We start from the raw sequence: 19992 nt of genomic DNA, 5'->3' as shown, positions 1-19992 counted from the left end.
GATGAATGGAAGGGACGGAGCTCCAGTGAGAGTTACAGTGGCGAAAGTAGCCCTCTTCTGCGACAATCCCAGATCATCTAGCCCAATCCCCTCATTTCACAGATTATGAAAACTGAGCCCTAGAGAAGTGACAGGTCTCAAAACTTAGAACCCAAGTGCACTGCTACACCAGAACAAATAAGTTTGCTCATCTCTCCTCAGACATAAATAAGCTATTTAGTTTGTACTTCACAAAGCCTAGCTGTTTACAATTCAAACAAAAACTAAAGTCCTTCATGAAATTTCTCCCAGGGAGTTAATAAGCACAATTAATATCTGTGATCTTAAAAATCTCCACATTGATATGTCTCTCTAAGCAATTTAGTTACTACTACTTTGATTTTGTATCATTCCAACATACATGCTTCACTGCTACCCATTACCCTGGGACAGGGCGTGTAAAGAAAGCTGTTCCTCCCTGCAGTGCTGCCCGGGTCACTAGGTGGCTGGACATGTAACAGCTGAGGTAGGATTGAAAGCTCAGGTTATTTTTAAAGAAAATCTCTTTGAGGTACTTTTTTTAAAAAAAAAATCAATGCAACACAAAGACCCCCAATGCCTACATTCCACTCCAGTGAAAGTACTTTCTAAAATCCCACACCTCTTAAATCCCCAGGCAACAGTTAGCCATTTTTCTTCCCTAGTGCAGGTTCGTTTTCTTGTTGAGAGCTTCTTTCACCAGTGAAAAATATTACTTTGGAATACACTCTACGCAAAGAGCTGCTTATTCATTGTGTTGAAGTAGAGAATGAGTGCCCCTTGTGAAGGAGTCAGACGGAAATAAAGGGAATCTTCACTGTCACAAGAAGGTGGCACAAATATGCTGGACAGAGCAGCCATGTTGCATTAAGGCTTCTGCCACGAGAAGACTGAGTTTATCGCCCTGACCTGTGCAATTAAGACCCTAAGAGAAGACCACACGTCGAGGTGACCTGACTTCTGGGATCCAGGCACCTTTCATGCTCTCCCAGTGCCCTTCAATAAGTACCTACCCACTGTTACTCCAAAGGTAAGCAGAAATGGAAATGACCAGCTGGAACAGAGTGAAGGAGCAAACAGGAACCGAAGTGGCAGAATGAACATATGGGCTGCTCAGATTCAGATTTTCTAAGAAAGGTGACTCTTTCTTGGGTTTAACTTCCTTGGCACAGAATTTGGAATTTGAAAACACACATACACACACACACACACACACACACACACACACACACTAAATCTACTTTTGAGAAAAAGCTGGATGCAAAAGAACCTGGGGGGAAAAGTCATATAGAATGATTAGTGATAAAAAATTTTTCCACTCCTTTGGTTCTTTTTTTTTTTCCCAGTATGAAATGCTGTCAACCTACAAATAATCACCACCGTCATACAAAACATGAACTTTTATTGTGTCGGCTACTCGTTTTTCTAAAACAGCTGCACATTCTAAGCAAGAGTTCGCCACCCTATTTGTTTTTTTGTAAGTTGTCCAACTAGACTTATTCAAGTCATTCTAATTTGCATGCAATTGCCACAGGCTTGCGATGCTTTGCATACTTTAAAGAAATGAGTTTCGCCAAACGCGGGGCTCAGTATAACAGAAAACCCCACGAGTGCACAGGTCCCATGCCGGTTAGTAAGCTCACGCGCCTCGCGCCGGGGCAATGAGCCCAGGCTTCCCCGCCAGGAGCCCCGCTCCGCGCTCCACGCCCCGCGCCCGCGGGATCGAGCCCGCCCTGGGGACCCGCAACAGGAGAGAAAGTGGAAAAAAGTCAGTACCGGCGGGCGGGTGTCCAGCTTTCGTCTCTAGCTTCCCCTCGGGAGGCGAAGACATGGTGCAACCGCGTCTCGGAGGGGCTGGGACCCAAGCGACGACAGCGGGCTCGGGGGCCCGGGAGCGATGTGCGCACGAGCGTGAGCGCCCGGGATGGAGGGAGGAGCGCGCGTGGGGTGGCGGGGCCGCGCGCGGGCTAGCCGATCACGGCCATCGGGAAGGGGCGCGGCCGCTGCGCGCCGACGTGGCGCGCTCCTGCCCGCGCACGCCTGCGCGTTAGTTTCACGGCGCCCTGCCTGGTCCGCGGGCCTCTGTGCGCCCCGTGTACTGAGCTTGCGCAGTCGGCAGTGCCACGTGGAAGCCTTGGCGGCGGGCGGAGGAAGTGGGAGGGGTTCGTGGGAGGGGCGTTTGCGGTTAGAAGAGGTAAGGGCTGAGCCTGGCAGAGGCAGTCACTGGAGGTTGAAAATGGCCTAGCGAGAGGATGGCTACTCCGTGGGCCGCTCTCAGCCAAGCGCGCCAGGTAGATGGTGACATCGGTGGGGGAGCTGAGCCGCCGTCGTGGGCTGCCCACGGGGCGGATGTATGTGGTTAGGGAACCGTCTGCCAGGTGTCTTCGTCCTGCTCACACTTGGAGTGATTAATTCCATGCGGAAATGAGACCCCAGGTGGGACCGACCAGCGGCCAGAGGATAGCAGGAATTTGTTAAATTTGAGAAGAGCAGCGCTGTGAAGCCTGGAAACCAGGACAGAGTTCTGGGAGGAATGTGTCTGTGCCACTCCCTGCGATCCTTCTCTTGTGATGGATGGTGATTCTGACCAAAGCTGACCCTTTGCTCTTGTGTCCTGGTTGGCATACCTCTCACCTTCTCAAGCATTTTGCAACTACAGTTATCCTAGTCTTGCAGGATTAGCGTTCAAACATGCCTACTCTCTTTAGAACAGGAAACATTAAACACCTCTCTTCATCTCCTCAACCTGTTCCAATCCATCTCATTATCATCCAGGTAGCTACTCAAAGGCTGGTCACAACCACAGAAAGTTCTTTTTTCAAGGTTTCTTATGACCTCCATGCTGCCCAATCTAATCAGTGGTCAGTTTAACAATCTCATCTTACTTGACCTCAGCAGCATTTGATCTAGCTGACTGTCCCCCTCCTCCTTAGTTTCAGGGATGCCTCATAACTACTTTGACACCAGTGTTGGAGCTACCTTGACTGCTAACTCTGAGTAGGATTGGTTGACTCCTGTTCAGATTTCTGAACCTTTGAATGTCCCAAGGCTCAATACTAGCTTCCTCTATCTAGACTTTGCTTCAGTGGTCACATGCAGACACATTGCTTTAACTATCATGGAAACACTTATGGATGCCAAATCTGCAAACCCATTTCTCTATCTCTGCCCTTCCCCTAAGCTCGACTCACATCCCACCCTGCCTCCTTGACCTCTCTACCTGGGTGTCTAACACAGCATTGCCAACTCTACATCATGGTACACATAGAAATGACCATACCATGCATTGACCTTGGACTTTACCCCTCACAATTAAATATCATTAATGTCAGGACAGCTGTTGGCCAGGTGGCAGTAATTATACAGTCATCATTGTCTTGCACTCATCAAAATTTGCATATAGTATCATCAGCTTAGAGGAAAATTTACAGACACTGACTTGGATTCTATATGGAAAGAAGCTTTAAGGTTATATAACCAATTGATTTTACTAATATTTTTTAATGTGTATCCAATAGTGCTGTATAGTTAAAAAGTGATGTTTTAAGTTTATTTCTAAGAAGTATAAAATAAAAATTCTGTCTTGGAAAATATTGTGTTGTTTATTTGGCAGCATTTTTTCCCCAGTGATAAAGTTTCAGGCAAGGAGTGATGGCATCTTCTATTTAATGACATATGGCATTGCTAAGGAACCCTGGGGTAAAAGAAGGAGCTTTCTGAAGAAGGAGTCAAGCTATCCAAGGGCCCTGGCGGCCTCAGACCACACCGGGCTGCCCGAGTCCTGAGAGAACCTGCATCTTTGCCTGAGATGTGTTCTGGGACTACAGTGATGGGGACACTGGTGTGTAATGCAGGAGGTCCAGACCCAGAAAAACAGCCTGCATAGGGAAGAAGGGGAAATGGCTCCCAAAACTCTACTCAGAAGGCAGCCAACAGTGGGGAAAATAAGATTGAAAGTTGGAAATCCGTCTTCTGGATACACTCAAGAGTTGTGTCCCACATAAGTCCAACAATCCTTTCTTCTCCCTTTTATTTGTTTTCTTTTGTTTTTCTTGGTAAAAAGAGTTACCCTGCCTTACTTTCAGAGTTATAGTGAATTTCAAATCAGATAATTCACTAAGCAATTCTGATATCTATTGAGTGTGCAAGTCTGCAAGAAAGTTTCCAATGGGTAGTCCCTGACGTTTATCCTCAGCATCTAAGACTGGTAGAGCTGGACACACTCATGTACACACACACACACACACACACACACACACACGCTCATGAGTAAAAGTAAATGTTAGGATTAGTGGCTGTCTGTATTAATACTATCTACATACTATGTACTGTATTTTTCATTCTGTCCTTACTTGCTGCTCTTCCATAAGGTAACAGTTGTGAGCAATTAAATGTATCTGTACTGCAATCATGGGAAAGTATATCTACTGAATGCTTCTTCTGTACTCACTCAGGTTTGGGTTCTGGGAATGCAGTGGGCAAGATGGACAAGGTCTCTCTCCCCTAGTGAGGCTGGTATTCAACCAGTGCTAGTCAGAGAAGAAAGACAGTAATGTCAAGACAATAAATGAGGGATGTCAGGTGAGAATGAAGTGCTGTGAAGACAAAGTGCTGGGAGTCTAGAGCCTGGGCTGGCTTATTCAGGTTTAGTGCTCAGGGTAGTCCCTTTGAAATGCTCATTCTGGAATGAGGAGTTAACCATGCAAGAATCTGTAGAGACAGTTCCAGATGGAGGGATGGATAACGCTAAACTATAAAGGGGAAAATTGACTTGTCCAACCCTCAAGAACTATCAGCAAGACTATTATGGCCAGAGGAGCAATGAGAGAAAAGCTCCTAGAGTCAGGCTGGGCCCCCCACCATGCAGAACCTGGGAGGCCACTGGTGTCAGGAATTGCATTTGGCTCCATGTAAAGACAACAACCACAAGCACCTAATCTAATAGGGGTTTGTTTTCCACACAACAGAATAGCCTCGAGTTGGGATCCACTGTTCTGCTGAGCCTCCATAGAACCTCAAATTCCCATCTGCCTCTGATCTTTCTGCTCTGCCATCTTTAGATTGACTTTTATGCCTTGGGTTGCCTCACAGTTGCAATATGATTGCTCTGCTTTCTGCCTTCTGTCTAAATTCAAGGCGGTATAAATAATAATAAACAGAAGGAAGGGCAATCCTCATATCCAGAATGCAAACTTCAACTTACATTTCAATGGCCAAAACTGTGTCACTTAGCCAACCCTAGCTGCAAGGGAGGCTGGGAAATGTTTGTTTTTTTTCCAAGCTACATTCCTTAAACAACAGTACTTTATTCAGTAGAAATGTTCATTAGATACGTTCTCCATACTGTAAAGAGAAGTTTAGAATCTGTTCTAGATGGCAAGGTGTTTGTCAGTTGGTGGGTGAATCAGGAGTTCTGCTTTGAACTTGTAAAACTAGACATGGTGGTTACACCATGCAGGGTCAATACTGGACATGGCCCTTCCCCCTCCCCAGTACCTGATGCCATGGTCACAGATCCTGGGCACGAGCTATGGAAGAGAGAGTAATAAAACTGAAGCTGATGTTTTACTAAGGACAAAGGAAATGAGTCATCATATATTATCAAGGAGAAATAGCACAGAACATCACATACACTTCCCCTACTCCCATTCCCCACCCCGTTTGCCTGCTCACCTGCTTGCTTGCTCAGAGATAAAGAGTTTCACTTAAGCAATTGCCCAGGGCTTAGCTATAAACACTATGGCCCCCCTTAGTGGGACATGGAGCTTTCACCTACCTGCCGCCATCAGTACTGGTCCTATATGTAAACAATCAATGCTATATCCATTCTATCACTTGACGGCTGTTTACTAATCACAAATGTTGCTGAATCTAAGAGGTTACTTAATGTGAATGCTGTAAGCACTGCACAAGTATTCAAAGAAGAAACAGAAAATGCAGATTCTTTTTTCCATGTGGATACTCTGTAGCCTTGGCTACATCACTGAAACTTTCTGAGCGTCAGTTTCCTTATTGAACCTCCTTCAGGGGCGGTGTGAGAATTCAGGATTGACTAAGTGCCTAATATAAGTTTGTACAGGTCTGCAACATCCCATTTACTCCCCACAGATGCTGGGATCTGCAGGCTTATCTGCCCTCACTGATGGAGGAACCACGCCCATGAAAGGGCAAGCACAGGGTCTGATAGCCAGTGTGGGGAGACCGGAGCTAATCAATTCTCTCCACCATCCTAGTTGCACAGTTTGAAGTGCTTTGTAAACCATAGTGTACTGTGGAATGTACTGTTATTACTGTAAAAAGGGTTTTCATCAACATTCATGAAATACACACATTGGTCCACGGCTGATTAAAATAACCACACCTATCAACCAGTCTGATGAACATTGCTTTCTTACTCCAGACTGGCCCCTATGTTTTGTTCTCTCGTGCTTTGTTTGATGGGTGAGAATTTTTATATTCCTTTTAATTACACAGAATTCTCTCCCATTGTTGATATTGCTCAGAAAGGGAGGGTAGCAGTCATTCTTGACTTTGTAACATCCAGGATATTTCTTTTTATGTTATGGAAGTTTTAAATAATATCATAGTATATATAACTTATTGAACAGTCACACATACACATACAACACTTGAACAGGATATACATGTCCCAAAGTCAAATAAAAATGATAGAATATCACATGTCTTAACACACACACACACACACACACACACACACACACACACACACACACACACGGAATCCTTCCAGGTGCATTGGGCTTCAGCTTGTCAGTCACAGGGTAATTGAGAAGCACTTTGAGGCATTTAAAAAAGTAATTAACATCTCATAAAGGACATGGAGGTCAACTTTAGTCATATAAGTTATTTATCCTTTAGCTAAGGACATATGAAGAAAAATATAACCAGTCTGAATTGTGGCAAATTGTCCTTTTATCTTTATTTGGAAGTTCGAAGCTGCAGAAAGAAGAGAGTGTTGCCAAGTGTGACTATTGATTTCTTGCAGGATTCCAAATGCTGAGGAAGGTGTTTATGAAAAGCATGTTTTAGCAGAGAAGTGGAGGTGGGTAGGAGTCATTTTATTTCTGGCTCTTTTGCTGAGTCCTCACTGGACCTAGTGCAGGTTACCTCTTCACTCTGGTTATAGTTCCGTGGTGGAGGCAATACTACCACTCGTACACGGAGATTCAAGTCATCATTCAATATTATGTCTTAGCATTTATCTCCTTGTATAAAATTTCTTACAAGAGTATATGAATTGCTATAAGTATAAAACATAAACATGACAAAAACATCAAGAATAAAGAGGCTTTCAACAAGATAAAATCATCTCAAGGGAGTCTGAAATCTGAAATTGAAAAACAACATATTTTTGTTAGCTTTTTTTGGTTTTTTTTTTAAAGAATCTAGCCAGGATTCAGTGGTACTGGGACATTATCTTGCCTCTTTCCCATTGAAAATTTTTCAGAAGGCTCTTAAGGAATGGTGAAAATGAATAGATTTCAAGGGATGGGGAGTGTGGACTTGAGCCTTGAGGATGTGCAGGATGTCTTTCGGAGGAGAGGAGGCAGGAGGAGGGTGTTCCATTCAGATGAACAGCGTGGAGGAGGGAGACAGCAGTCCACGTGCCCAAAGCAGTGATTCGTCCAGTCTGAATGGAGGGTGGGCTGAGCAGGGAAAGGTCATGTAGGACCAGGGGGCCCTGATTTAAACTTTGGCAGTATCATGTCATGGAGCACAGGAAAACTTTCAGGTACACCTGAAAGACAATGAGAGTGGGAAAAAGCAGGTAACATTTTACTCTCATTTAAAAAAATAGATGGACTTTATAGACCCCTGCCCCCCCCCCCCCGAAAGGGTCTAGGAAACCTCCAAGGGTCTTTGGAACACATTTTGACAACTGCTATTCTAGATCATTCTTTAGATACTTATTGATTTAAGATTAAGAATAAAAACGGATTTGGATTAGAAAAACACTTCTGCACTGTAGTCAGAGCGGATGTCAGCCCTACAATAGGCTGGGACTAGAGAGGTGGCTCCGGTTGCCCCAGCGGTGGCCCAGGTGGGGGGGCAAGGTGGAGGTGGGGGGGGAGTGGTACTCTCTGAGTCCCCCTCTCCTAGGCAGACTCACTTCCTGGGCTTCCCCACTCTTCACAGTGGCTTCCGATCCACAAAGCCCTCCTGCTATGCTGGCTGCCTTCTGAAAGACAGTTTGAGCAATTGTAGAGTTTTCATATTATTAATGGCACCATTTTTCAAAAGGACTGTTTTCACAGGTGTTTTTTAAAAAATTGAGATACAATTGACACATAACAGCGTGTAAATTTAAGGTGACGCCGTATCGATTTAATACATTTATATATTGCAATGTGATCACCACCTTAGCCTTTGCCAGTGCCCCTGTCACATCATGAAAGTACACGTCTTTTTTTTTTTTTTTTGTGGTGAGAACAATTAACTTTGAAGTTTAGTAACTCTGAAGTTTATAACACAGTACTGTTGACTGTAATCACTATGGTGTGCATTACTTTTCCAGGACTTAGTCATCTACTAGTTGCAACTTAGTCACCTACCAGTTGCAACTTAGTCATCTACTAGTTGCAAGTTTGAACCCTTAAACAGCGTCACCCCAATTCCCCTACCCCTGAGGCCCTAGCAATCACTATTTTACTCTGTTTCTGGAGTTTTGGGCTTTTTAAAAAAAGATTCCACATATGAGCAATACTATACAGTGCTTGTCTTTCTCTAAAGTGCCTCACTTAGCACGATGCCCTCACGGTTGCACAAAAAAATGGTAAAATACTTAGGAATAAATTTAACCAAGGAAGTAACAGATCTCTACAATGAAAACGACAAGGCTTTTGAGAAAGTTATCGAAGATGCCACAAATACATGGAAAACACCTGTGTTCATGAATCAGCGGAATTAATGTTATTAAAACTTCCACAGTACCCAAAGCTATCTATAGATTCAATGCAATCCCTTCCAAAATTCCAATGGCATTTTCTGCAGAAATAGAAAAGAATAATTCACAGACTTTTAAGCAGGGAATGGCAAAAGATGTTGAACAGGATGTTGGTAATTTTTCTCTCTCTGGAGCTGCATGTTGGGTTTTCATTTAAGGGGCCATATGGCTATTTTGATCACTTTTAATTAAGAAACACTTTTTATGAATGCATTTTTAAAACAAATACTAAAACAATACATTTTGGGGTAACAGTGTTCACAAGAGAAAGCAAGACACTGCTTCTCAATGACCCTACAGCAGTTACAACTTTCTTTATATGTAACCTCTAGGCTTCCAAAAAAAGGATTCTTTTTTGTCTTTCAATTTATGTTTGTCTGATGTTCCTCTCATGGCCTCTGGGTTTTTGGGAAGAAGGCCATGGGAGTGAGGTGCCATTTTCATCACATGATATCAAGGGTGCATGCTATATATAGATGACTCATCATTGATGATGTTAATCCTAATTACCTCACTGATAGAAAGGATTTTAAGTATGGTTATTTTATAGATTTAAGTTAATTTATTGCTGTGTTCAGCTTTTTATTAAGAATCATTGTGAACATAGACTAAAGTCTCTGTATTATAATTTTGAAGTCACCTAATACAGTAATTGATGAGTCTATGTGAATAAGCATATACCTGGCCATGATTTCTGGAGGATATGTTCTTAACTCAGTTTTACTCTCATTATTCTGGGGTTATAGGTGGCAAATCTTTTCCTTAAAAAATTTAAAGTCTATTTTCCCTGCAGAAATTACCTGTGTTTCTTTTTAAACCATCTTTCTTCTCAGTCAAGTGATTTCATGTGATTGATTAATTATCCCATTCAGGCTGAAGCATCTGTGTGACATTGTAGACTAGAGAAGGTTGCAAATCATGACTTTGGTTGGCATCCCAGTTTTCACCGTGTTTGTAGAAAAGCCCATTCTGTTCTTGCTCAAATTTTAGAAAATGTTCAAGTTTGGGGAACACAATTGCTGTTAATTCAGATAGGAAGAAATCCCAGGCCCATCCTTCAGATTTGGAGGAGCCCTCTGGGGCACCACTCAGAGCTTTTTCACTGACATAAATTAATAAATTGCCTTTAGCCATGGAAAAGACAGGAGAAAATTTACAAGCTTCAGAAGCTCACTGGAGACTTGCAACATAACTGTTCTTCCCCTTAACCAAGAACCATGAAGCATCTGTGTAAAGAGAAGTTACACTCAAGCAATTCTTGGCAGGGTCTGTGGGAAAAGGTAAAACTTGATGTGACATTACCCCCCCATATATGAGACAGTAACATGCTAAGCCAGGCCAGGGTTTGGCTTATTTACTGCTCCTTCACTTAGAGATGTTGTTCTCCCCTCCCCTCCCCTCCCCTCCCCTCCCCTCCCCTCCCCTCCCCTCCCCTCCCCTCCCCTCCCCTCCCCTCCCCTCCCCTCCCCCCCCCTCCCCTCCCCTCCCCTCCCCTCCCTTCTCCTCTTTTTTCTCTTTTCCAAAAGAGAAAAGAGCTCTGAGTATTTATTGGAATATTTGCACAATATTGGAAGAAGCCATAGAATTAAGGGAGGGCTCCTGCAGTCTCAGGAGGGAGGTAAACACCAATAATTGACCTGCTCTCTCTAGCTCGCTGTCAGAGGATGACTCCCTGTGACAATTTATGTTATGTGTTGACTTTGCTAGGCCACCATGCCCTGATATTTGGTCAAACATTATTCTAGATGTTTCTGTGAAGGTGTCTTTTGAATTAGATTAACATTGAAGTCAGTATACTTTGAATAAAGTGGGTTCCCCTCCATGATGGGCCTTATTCAACCCACTCAAGGCCTTAATAGAAGAAGACGGACCTCTGGGAGGAAGAAGGAATCTGCCAGCAGAATTATTTCACACTCAAACTGAATGTCTTCCCTTGCTTCCAGCCTGCTGGTCTCCCCTGCAGATTTTGGACTTGCCAATCTGCATAAATGCACAAGGCAATTCCTTAATAAATCTGTCTGTCTGTCTCTCTCTGTAGATCTATCTATCATCCATCCACCCACCCACCTATGTATGTATAACTGGTTGTGCTTCTCTGGAGAACCCTAGTACCCGCAGCTACAACTGTTTTCACTCACCTGGATTTCCACTGAAGATCTGATTCAAAAGCATGAAATATCCCTGGGCCTCATTCTTTAATACAAGTGTGATGCTCTCACTGACATTTCTGGGTGCTAATAAATAAACTGATGTGGAGAGGACATTTACAACTCAGTAACTAAAATGAGGAGCCCTGTTAAATGAGTGATCAGTGTGAGAAGATCTCAAGGAACATTAAATTTGATTTTGACTATTTGTTATTTATCATAAAACGTTACTGTTCCACTCTGTCAGCTTTTCCCAGAATTTGGTGTCAAAAGATGAGGACATTCCTGTTGTCTATTGTTTTCTTCTTGGGAATGTAATTCTTTAACCCCATTCCTTGTGTAACACCAAATTGTAAAATACAGTTAAAAGAATTACATCAGGTACTAAACTTACCCCTTGTAGGGAATAATAGTGTTAGTTCATAAACAGTGCTGTTAATGATGTAAGCTGCAAAATGACCTCGCTGGCCTTGTATTAATTTACCTCACCTCCATGGATTGTATATCTTATGTAAATTCTCTTGCTTGTCAGAAGCTTCTCTGACCTCGTAGGTCTAGTTTTTCTTCTTGCACACTTGCAAACTGCACATAGATAAAAAGCAGTGCCTTCTACTGGGTTCACGACACAGCAGGAAGTCTTGCTCTCCCCTCCCCCTCTCCTCCTGGCCACCTTCCTTTTGGATTCTACCTTGCTGGCCTTTCTGGCACTATAGTCTGCTCTGTCCCCATCAGACCTAATGTTCCCTGCAGGCCTTCCCCACAAACTGCCCTGGGCACTCTGCTTACACCCAGGTTCCTCATGTTCACTCCCCGCTTCCCCAGCTTTCACTGAGCTGGCCGGAGAGGCGAACAGTGCTCGAGATTCCAGGTAGGAAGCTGGTGCTGTGTGCACCCACCAAGTCCAGCCCCCCACCTGCTATGAAACAAAGTGGTACCGAAACACAGCCACAAGCACTCCTCGGCTATTGTCTCTGGCTGTCGAGCCTTCCTCCAGGAGTCCCTGTCTTGTTCCTGCCATCCTGGATTGTAATGGAAGGAAGAGGAAGTCACAGTGGGCTGCCAGGCTCTGGGGGTAAGTCTAGAAATTTCATGACTAGGAAGGGGTTTACTGAGTTTATAGACTTTATTTCATTGAGCAAAGGTTTTTGAGGTTCTACCCTATGCCAGACACTCTTCTAGAAACTGATGACAAAGTCTCAACTCTCTTAGAGCTTATCTTCTGTTGTTGGAACCAAATTTGTGCATGGTGGCAAGTGACAGAGGTAGGCTTCTGACAGTCTCCTCTAAGAGAAACTGAGATGCAAAAATCCCTAGTTTTTGAAGCTGTGCGATGTTAATATGTATGTTGTTTCTACATAAATATTGAATACTAGATAGAATTTTTTAGGACACACTTTAGAAGATAAAATCCTGGTGACAAGGCATTTCTGGTTCCCTGTTCATGCACAGGCAAGATCCTTCAGGAAGAGACTTGGGATGGAAGGGATTGTTGTGCCTACGCCTAATCCTGTCAGGCGTTGCTCATGCCCTGGGAGCTAGGGAAGGGCTGGTGGTGAGAGTCCGGCACCATCTGGAGCAGGGGTGGGCCAACTATGCGCACCAACCCAGTCCAGCCCACCACCTGCGGGGTAATCAGGTTTCCCAGAAACAGCCGCCTGCTTCCCTCCACCTATCTTCTCTGGCGGCTTTCTCGCTACAGGGGGCAGGACTGAAAAGCTGCAACAGATATGGTACGGACTGCTGAGCCTAAATATTTATTATCTGGCCCTTTACCAAAAGTTTGCAGGCTCCTTTGCCAGAGCAATGGTTCTCAAAGTGTGGTCTCTGGACCAGTAGCCCCTGCATCGCCTGCAGCCTGGTAAAGAAACGCAGGTTCTAAACCTACCTTACATCTACTCCATCGAAGTTCTGGGCGGGGGCCCTGCAGGCTGTGATTCTGACTCACGTCAAAGTTTAAGGACTGCCGAACATATAAATTTCCCTGTAACTTTTAAGGAATTGTAACAAACCAGGAAGTGAAAACTCCGCAGTAGTTTTGAATTCCTGACATCTCCTTATTAGAAGGTGATTGTGGCATGTTGAGATTCATTGGCTGACGCCTTTTAAGAAAAGCTGTACATAATGGCATCCATGATTAAGAATGGTGTTTACTGCGGAAAGGCTCATTAGCTGACTTTATAGCACTTATGAGGGCTAATATTTAGCTCATTGATTTATGAACATCACATCAATGTCCCTTTTCTCAAGTTAAATCTCTTTAAATTAATTTTGGATCACCGCTGAGGGGAAGACATTGACTGATTATGCGTATTTGTGTGCTGTGATTACAAATAACTCCCTGTGTGGTCCCAGGGGGCCAGGTAGGAGCCTGATGACAGACTCCCATGCGAACCTTCCTCCTTGGAGTCAGCTGTGATGCTACCTCCAGGGGTGCTGACCCTTGCCCACTATTGACCACCTCTAAGGAGTAAGAAAGAACACCTGCATTTGGGGAACAGTGAGTTTAAATGTTTGGATTTCTGAAATCTAGTGTGCATGATGTCAGAAAAGGTAAGTGCTAAGAGCCCTCAGCCTGTTGTTTTGCAGTAATATATTTCCCCGTGCTTGTGGGTGAATTACAAGTGAAAAGACTCCATCAAATTTTCTTTTTTATTTTTTTCCAGTTCATTGAGGTATAATTGACACATAGTGCTGTATAAATTTAATGTGTACAGCATAATGATTTGACTTACAGATACTGTAGAGTGATTACCATAATATGTTTCATTAACATCCATCATCTCACATTAGATACACACATTCAAAATAGTAGCTGTGATAAAATGTTACAATTGAGAATTATATGGAATCCATATTGACAATCCTCATTCAAGTAGAGAACATTTGGCCTATGGATTCTCCTGGTGTCTGTAATCATATTATAAATTGTATGACTATTGAATCAATGGGGTGAGGGCAGTAAGACCTGAAATTACCTGAAGTTTGTCCTTTGCCATCTGTAAGGCCAATAGTCACGGCCATCGCGGCCATTCACATGCAGGCTCTCATTGAATTCAGGCAGACAGTAAAGAAACAGTGGAGCCAAAAAATGGTGGGACATTCCTTTATTCAAGACTTGCACTGGCCAACGAGCAAACACACAGGGCTCCGAAAGCCACTGACACATTCTCTGGTTCCACAACCAGGAGAACCTTCTCTGGTTTTTCCTAGAATCAAAGGCCTCACCAGTCTCAGCAGAGCTCACAAAAGCCTCTCACCTCTGTTCTCCATCTCCTTCTCTCTGCACAAACTCTGCAAACATGGCTTCTCTCTCCTCTAGCACACATTAGCAAGACAATGGCCCTTCTCAAGCAGGGAGGTAATTTGCAATTTCACAGATCACATACCTGGCGCTGCCCAGTGCCATTTTTTAACACTAAAAGTGAGCAAACTCAATAAATACAAATTTTACAAACTCATTTGCCCGACACCATCCTAATGATGAATTTCTACCTAATCCCTTACAACAGGGGTGCCCATTCATCTTTCCAGCAATGCCCCTGCCCTATTCAGTCTCACCTTCGATCTTCTCCATCCAAACAACGAAAGGGTGGCTGCCATTTGTTTATGTTTAGATGGAAAATCAGGGTCAGGGTACTAGGCTGCGGCCTCTACCCAGGAACGAAATGATGCATTTTTCTCATGCCTTGCAGCCAGAGAAGGGATGCATTTCAGCATAAGTACTGTCTCTCCGAGGGGGCAGGAGGCCCTTAAACCCTGGAAAGGGCAGGACAGAGCTAACAGCTGCATTGAATGTCCCAGAACCCCTCCATGGAGCTTTAATTAAGATAACAATTCTTGCAGGACAGTTTTGGTTTGTTTGTTCTGAACTTTTTAGGTGATCAATCTCATATTGTGGAGAGGAGTTCCTGCCTGGTTTCTTTAAAAGATATTTCAGATATCAGTGAACTATCCTAGGCTATGGGGTGGGGTGGACGTGCTGCTTTGAACCCAGCAGCCTGTTCACTCTGAAATCCTACTCTAGGTTGGACCAGTCCTCAAGGCCACCAGGTGGGAAATCAGGCCAACTTGCTGCCATCGCTGCTGCTTCCGGGCCACTGACCACATTGCCCTAAGCATGGCCTGGGGTGGCCGGGCTCCCCCTGTCCAGCCCCAGGACCAAAGTCCACCCCTTCCTTGGAGTTCTGCACTGCGGGGTGGTTGCCCCTTTCCTGTTTTCCCCGTTGGCTCTCCCCCATCACCCTTTCCCTTTCCTTATCCTCTCATCTTCTCTCCCTCTGTGCAAAGATTTCCAGCTCCACAGAACTCGTCTCTGTTTTCTCAGCTTCTGTCCATCTCTGGACCAGGCCTCTGCCTGGTCCTCCCATCTGTTCTGAGGCCGAGGCACTAGGAGCCCAGCCTCCCTGCTGCTTCAAACTGTGGCCACGAGCAGAAACAGGAAGCGAGAGCAGTTGTTGGAGCTGTTTCCCCTGCGGCCCAGGACACTCCAACCTGACCACGGCCAGGGAGACAAGGGATGCAGAGAATCCTGCTCTTGGGGTGCAGCTGTAAAGAGTATTCAGGAAAATTGTTGATTCGGATGCTGATTTCAGCTACTAGAGAAATAACAATGTGAGATAAGAAAAAAAATTGGGGGGGAGTTATTGTGAAGATAATTCCCTGATAACTACTTACCATCCACGCCTAATTGTCATGGGGTAGATAAACACTGTAAAAAGGTCTCCTTATTTATTTATTTATTTATTTATTTATTTATTTATTTATTTATATTTTTCTGAAGCTGGAAACGGGGAGGCAGTCAGACAGACTCCCGCATGCGCCCAATCGGGATCCACCCGGCATGCCCACCAGGGGGCGATGCTCTGCCCCTCTGGGGCGTCGCTCTGTAGCGACCAGAGCCACTCTAGCGCCTGGGGCAGAGGCCAAGGAGCCATCCCCAGCGCCCGGGCCATCTTTTGCTCCAATGGAGCCTCGGCTGCGGGAGGGGAAGAGAGAGACAGAGAGGAAGGAGAGGGGGAGGGGTGGAGAAGCAAATGGGCGCTTCTCCTGTGTGCCCTGGCCAGGAATCGAACCCGGGACTTCTGCACGCCAGGCCGATGCTCTACCACTGAGCCAACCAGCCAGGGCATCTCCTTACTTTTGAGACGAGTTTTATTCAATTACAAAGTCAAGTCTGGCTTGCGTGTGTCCCGTCTTCCTGATGTGTTGCTCAGTAGCTTGGTCTAAAAAGCAACTCAACAGAGACCGGCCGGTGATGAGCACGAAGGGGCACCCTGCCATGAACATTTTATCAGGTAAGCTACTGATGTTTCCTCTTTTCCATAGTTGACACGTCATGGGAAAATGGAGCGCAAAGAAAAATTTGCTGTCAAATTAAAATGCCCTTTAAGATCTGTCTCTAAAGCATGCTTTCTCAAATGGGGTGGAACTACACTCAAGGGAGTGAGAAAATCACACTCTTTTATACATCACCTGTACAGCTTGTTATGCATAAAGCACAGATATACACATAATACATAAATAGAGATATAATATGTCTTCAATATTAAAATGTCATTTGGGAGTGATTCAGACATAAATGTGTAAGAAAGCTTGTTGGGGAAAAGGGGGAATGATTTAAAAAATGACTGAGAAACGTAGATACTTTTGTGAAGATCTTCTATTTTAAAGTATTATCTCCTAATTAATTTTTAAAATAAATACTAGAGTTTTATACCTTGAGATTACTTAAAGACAGACAGACAGACCTGTAGGAAGTCCATTTCTGCTAGAAGGCAACATTCATCCATCTTAGCCATCACATGGAGGCTCCCGGGAGAGTCCTTCACCTGGGAAACCTGTGTCATGCTGTTATAAAATAATATGGCTGCTTATTGGCCGCAGCTCGTGGAAGCAGTCTTATAATTATTTCATGGTTAGATCTCTTTGGTATTAATTTTACTGATAATTACAACACCATATTTCATAAAACCAAGACTCCATTGATTGTAAGATGTGCTGTTAAAATTTCACACAAAGCTAGGGTGCCATAGACTATCAGATGCACTAAAGAGATGTTAAAATGTGGGGAATTGTGCATCTTTGGATCAAAAAAATGCTGAAATCATAGCTAGACAACCACTGGGCCTTCACCACATTTCTCGTTTATCTCATTGCATATTTTCAGTTATGATGCCTATTATCTACAATGAGACTTATTATTATTGCCATTTTTCAAATGAGGAAAACTGTGACTCAGAAAAGTTAAGTAACTTTCCAAAGATTGCACAGCTCCTAAAGGTGGAAGAAGAAATCAACTCGAAGATTCTGGGGTCTTTATGCCCCAGCATTCTGGTGAACACGAGGTTGCCTCTTTCTTGTCCCCTCCTCTACCCCGTTTTCTGGAAAAGCTGATTCACCTCAGTTCGTTAAATGTATGAGTTTCTAAAAAGTGCACAGAATGGAATGCTTGTGTTTTTCAAATTCACAAGGGGAAAGTGATTTTTTTGAAGGAACGCTATGCAAAGAATGCTTTGAGAATGTGGTATTCCTCATGCCCTCCTGACCTGGTTGGAAGATAACTGATTTCAGAGCCAGAGAATTCGGTTTGGTCCTGACTCCTCCACATTCCTGCAGTGAGGATGTTGCTGGAAGCTCACCTTTCTGAGTTCCAGTGTCTAGGTGAGTCCTGAAGGCTGTGTCTTATAAACCTAGTCTCTGATAGTCTCCTAGCTTTGTTCATAAACGTCTGGAGGATGAGATGTTAAACCCATGCTTCTAAATAGCTTTAGAGCTTTCTGCCTGGGAATTATTGTCAGGAGGAGGTGTTCTATTTTTATGTCCTCTTTACCTTGTTCCCCAGGCTGTTTGGTAAAGGATCTTGGCTCTGGGAGTATATTTAGTTTATTCGGCTGGAATACTCTCTTAATGGTATAGAGATAACCAGTTGTATAGTTTATATTGTAATTGAAGATTTTGCCTCTCTCAAGAATTTTATAATCTTAATATATTGTTTAAGGCTCCGTTGCCTTTGGTTGAATATAAAAATGTGTTTCCTCTTTATCTATTTCAGTGGGCACTTTTTCAAATGGACTGTCATGGACACTTTCTCTGTTTGCTTTTGGGGTCATCTCAGGTTTACATTCAGAAAACCTAATAAAATGTGAGCTGCAAACAACTGGGCAAAAGCAGAGGAATGAAAAGAAGTTGTTTGCTGAGGAATTTGCTGAACAATGTTATGAGGCTGTGGCTTGCAGAGGACTTAGTGATTTCTTAGGAAGCAGAGTTGGCTTCTGCTCACCTCAGACGTCACTCCTGAGGGTTCTGTGACCCTTAATCCCTCATGCAAAACTATCCTACACATATGAGGCAGAGAATCCTTCCCCACTGGCCTGACTTAGATTGGGGTTCATTTCTAGTAAGCTCTTTTCTGACTTGGTGTAATATAAGGCTGTCTGAAATTGTTTTAAACCAAACCCAACCAAAATAAACAAAAAAATTTATGAGATCACGACTCCTAGACTTTACTCAGTAATGTTTATTCTGCCAGTTTCTGAACAGAAAAACAAATCCACATTTGTTAACTATACGTTTTGCCAAAAGTCAGAAGGAACTTTCTTCCTCCTGAGATTTCTCCCTGATTTTACTTGGGTAAATCTTGTCAAGTGAACAAGTCAACTTTGGCCAGGGACTGTGAGAGTGTGCAGTTCTGTTTCTTGTTGGGATTTAGCGTCATGGACTTTCAACTGGGAAAGCCATTCCTGTGAGTCACATGACTATGACTCCGGAGTGCCTGAGTTGGCCAGTGCTCTCACGGGAGCTGTTTGTCAATGTCTTTTCCCAGATTCTCCTTCAGTGACATCATGTTGGTGGTTTGTAAATGACCCTGAGAGAGTATTTACACCACAGAAATTGGCCAATCCTACAAATCAGAATCTCCCACTGACCCTAGCCCAGAAAACCTATGTCAAATCTTAGTGACACAAACCTAGAATACATGCTATAAATGTTGGACAGAAAATCACTGTCTTGGCACCTAGTGTAAGGCTTTACCAACAGGTGAATAGGCCGGACATTCCTGCTGCTGCTGCCTCTGCCATCACTCAGCTAAGACTTGTAGCTGTACCTGTGTGTATGTGTGTGTGTGTGTGTGAGAATCTGTGTATGTGCATGCCTGTGTGTGTGTGCATTCATGCATGTGCCTGTGTGTGTGAGAACTGGTATATGTGCGTATCTGTGCATGCATGTGTATGTCTGTGTGTGCATTTATGCGTGTGCCTGTGTGTGGGGGCATGTGTGCCCTGAAACTCCTGCAGCAAGTGCCCACAGCAGCCCCTGCCCACCTGCGCAGCTTCTCTTTCCTCCTCACACACCTTTCTTTCCTCCTTGAGCCCATCACACCCAGCCGAACACTCATTAGCCTGGGCAAAGGGGCAAACAACTGCTTATGTCTTCAGTTCCTTTCTACCCACCAAACCTAACGTTCAGGAGGGCTGGCGGGGAATGAGGAAGGAGGGAGGGCTCATACCACCGTCTGCCTGGCAGTGAGATGGGAGAAGTTTATGGACTGGCTGTATGCCAGGGCCTTGGGGCATCTCCTCTTCCTCACCGGTGAAAACTTAGACTGACCTCAGGGACCCAAGTCTTTGTCCAGCTCTTGGTTTTTGTCTGGCCTCTGCAGCTACTGCTTGGTCTGTTATGGGTGGAGGCCTGAGTCAGCACCCAGAGTTGGAGGAGTGAGCAGGAGCTACGGTCTCCTCCTTGTGCCTTGAGGCTGGCCTGTGTGCTTATGGTTTCCCTACATTGCTCTACAGCAGGGGTCCCCAAACTACGGCCCGCGGGCCACATGTGGCCCCCTGAGGCCATTTATCCGACCCTCGCAGC

The 19992-nt window shown here is 44.3% G+C and overlaps 1 protein-coding gene across 1 annotated transcript in view; it reads right to left on the bottom strand.

Moving 5' to 3' along the window:
- The window catches only part of DAP (death associated protein), a 55042-nt gene extending 52941 nt beyond the window's left edge, over window positions 1–2101 (bottom strand). Inside the window, exon 1 of the mRNA XM_066374495.1 lies at window positions 1795–2101. Within this exon, the coding sequence (XP_066230592.1) occupies window positions 1795–1849 (55 nt within the window). The 5' untranslated portion in view covers window positions 1850–2101. The remainder of the gene's footprint in view (window positions 1–1794) is intronic.
- Between the last annotated feature and the right edge of the window lie 17891 nt (window positions 2102–19992).

This window comes from Saccopteryx leptura, chromosome 1 (genome assembly GCF_036850995.1).
Source record: "Saccopteryx leptura isolate mSacLep1 chromosome 1, mSacLep1_pri_phased_curated, whole genome shotgun sequence".
Lineage (NCBI taxonomy): Eukaryota > Metazoa > Chordata > Mammalia > Chiroptera > Emballonuridae > Saccopteryx > Saccopteryx leptura.
The sequence above is the reverse complement of the archived record's forward strand: the minus strand, read 5'-3'. Positions and strand labels throughout refer to the sequence as shown.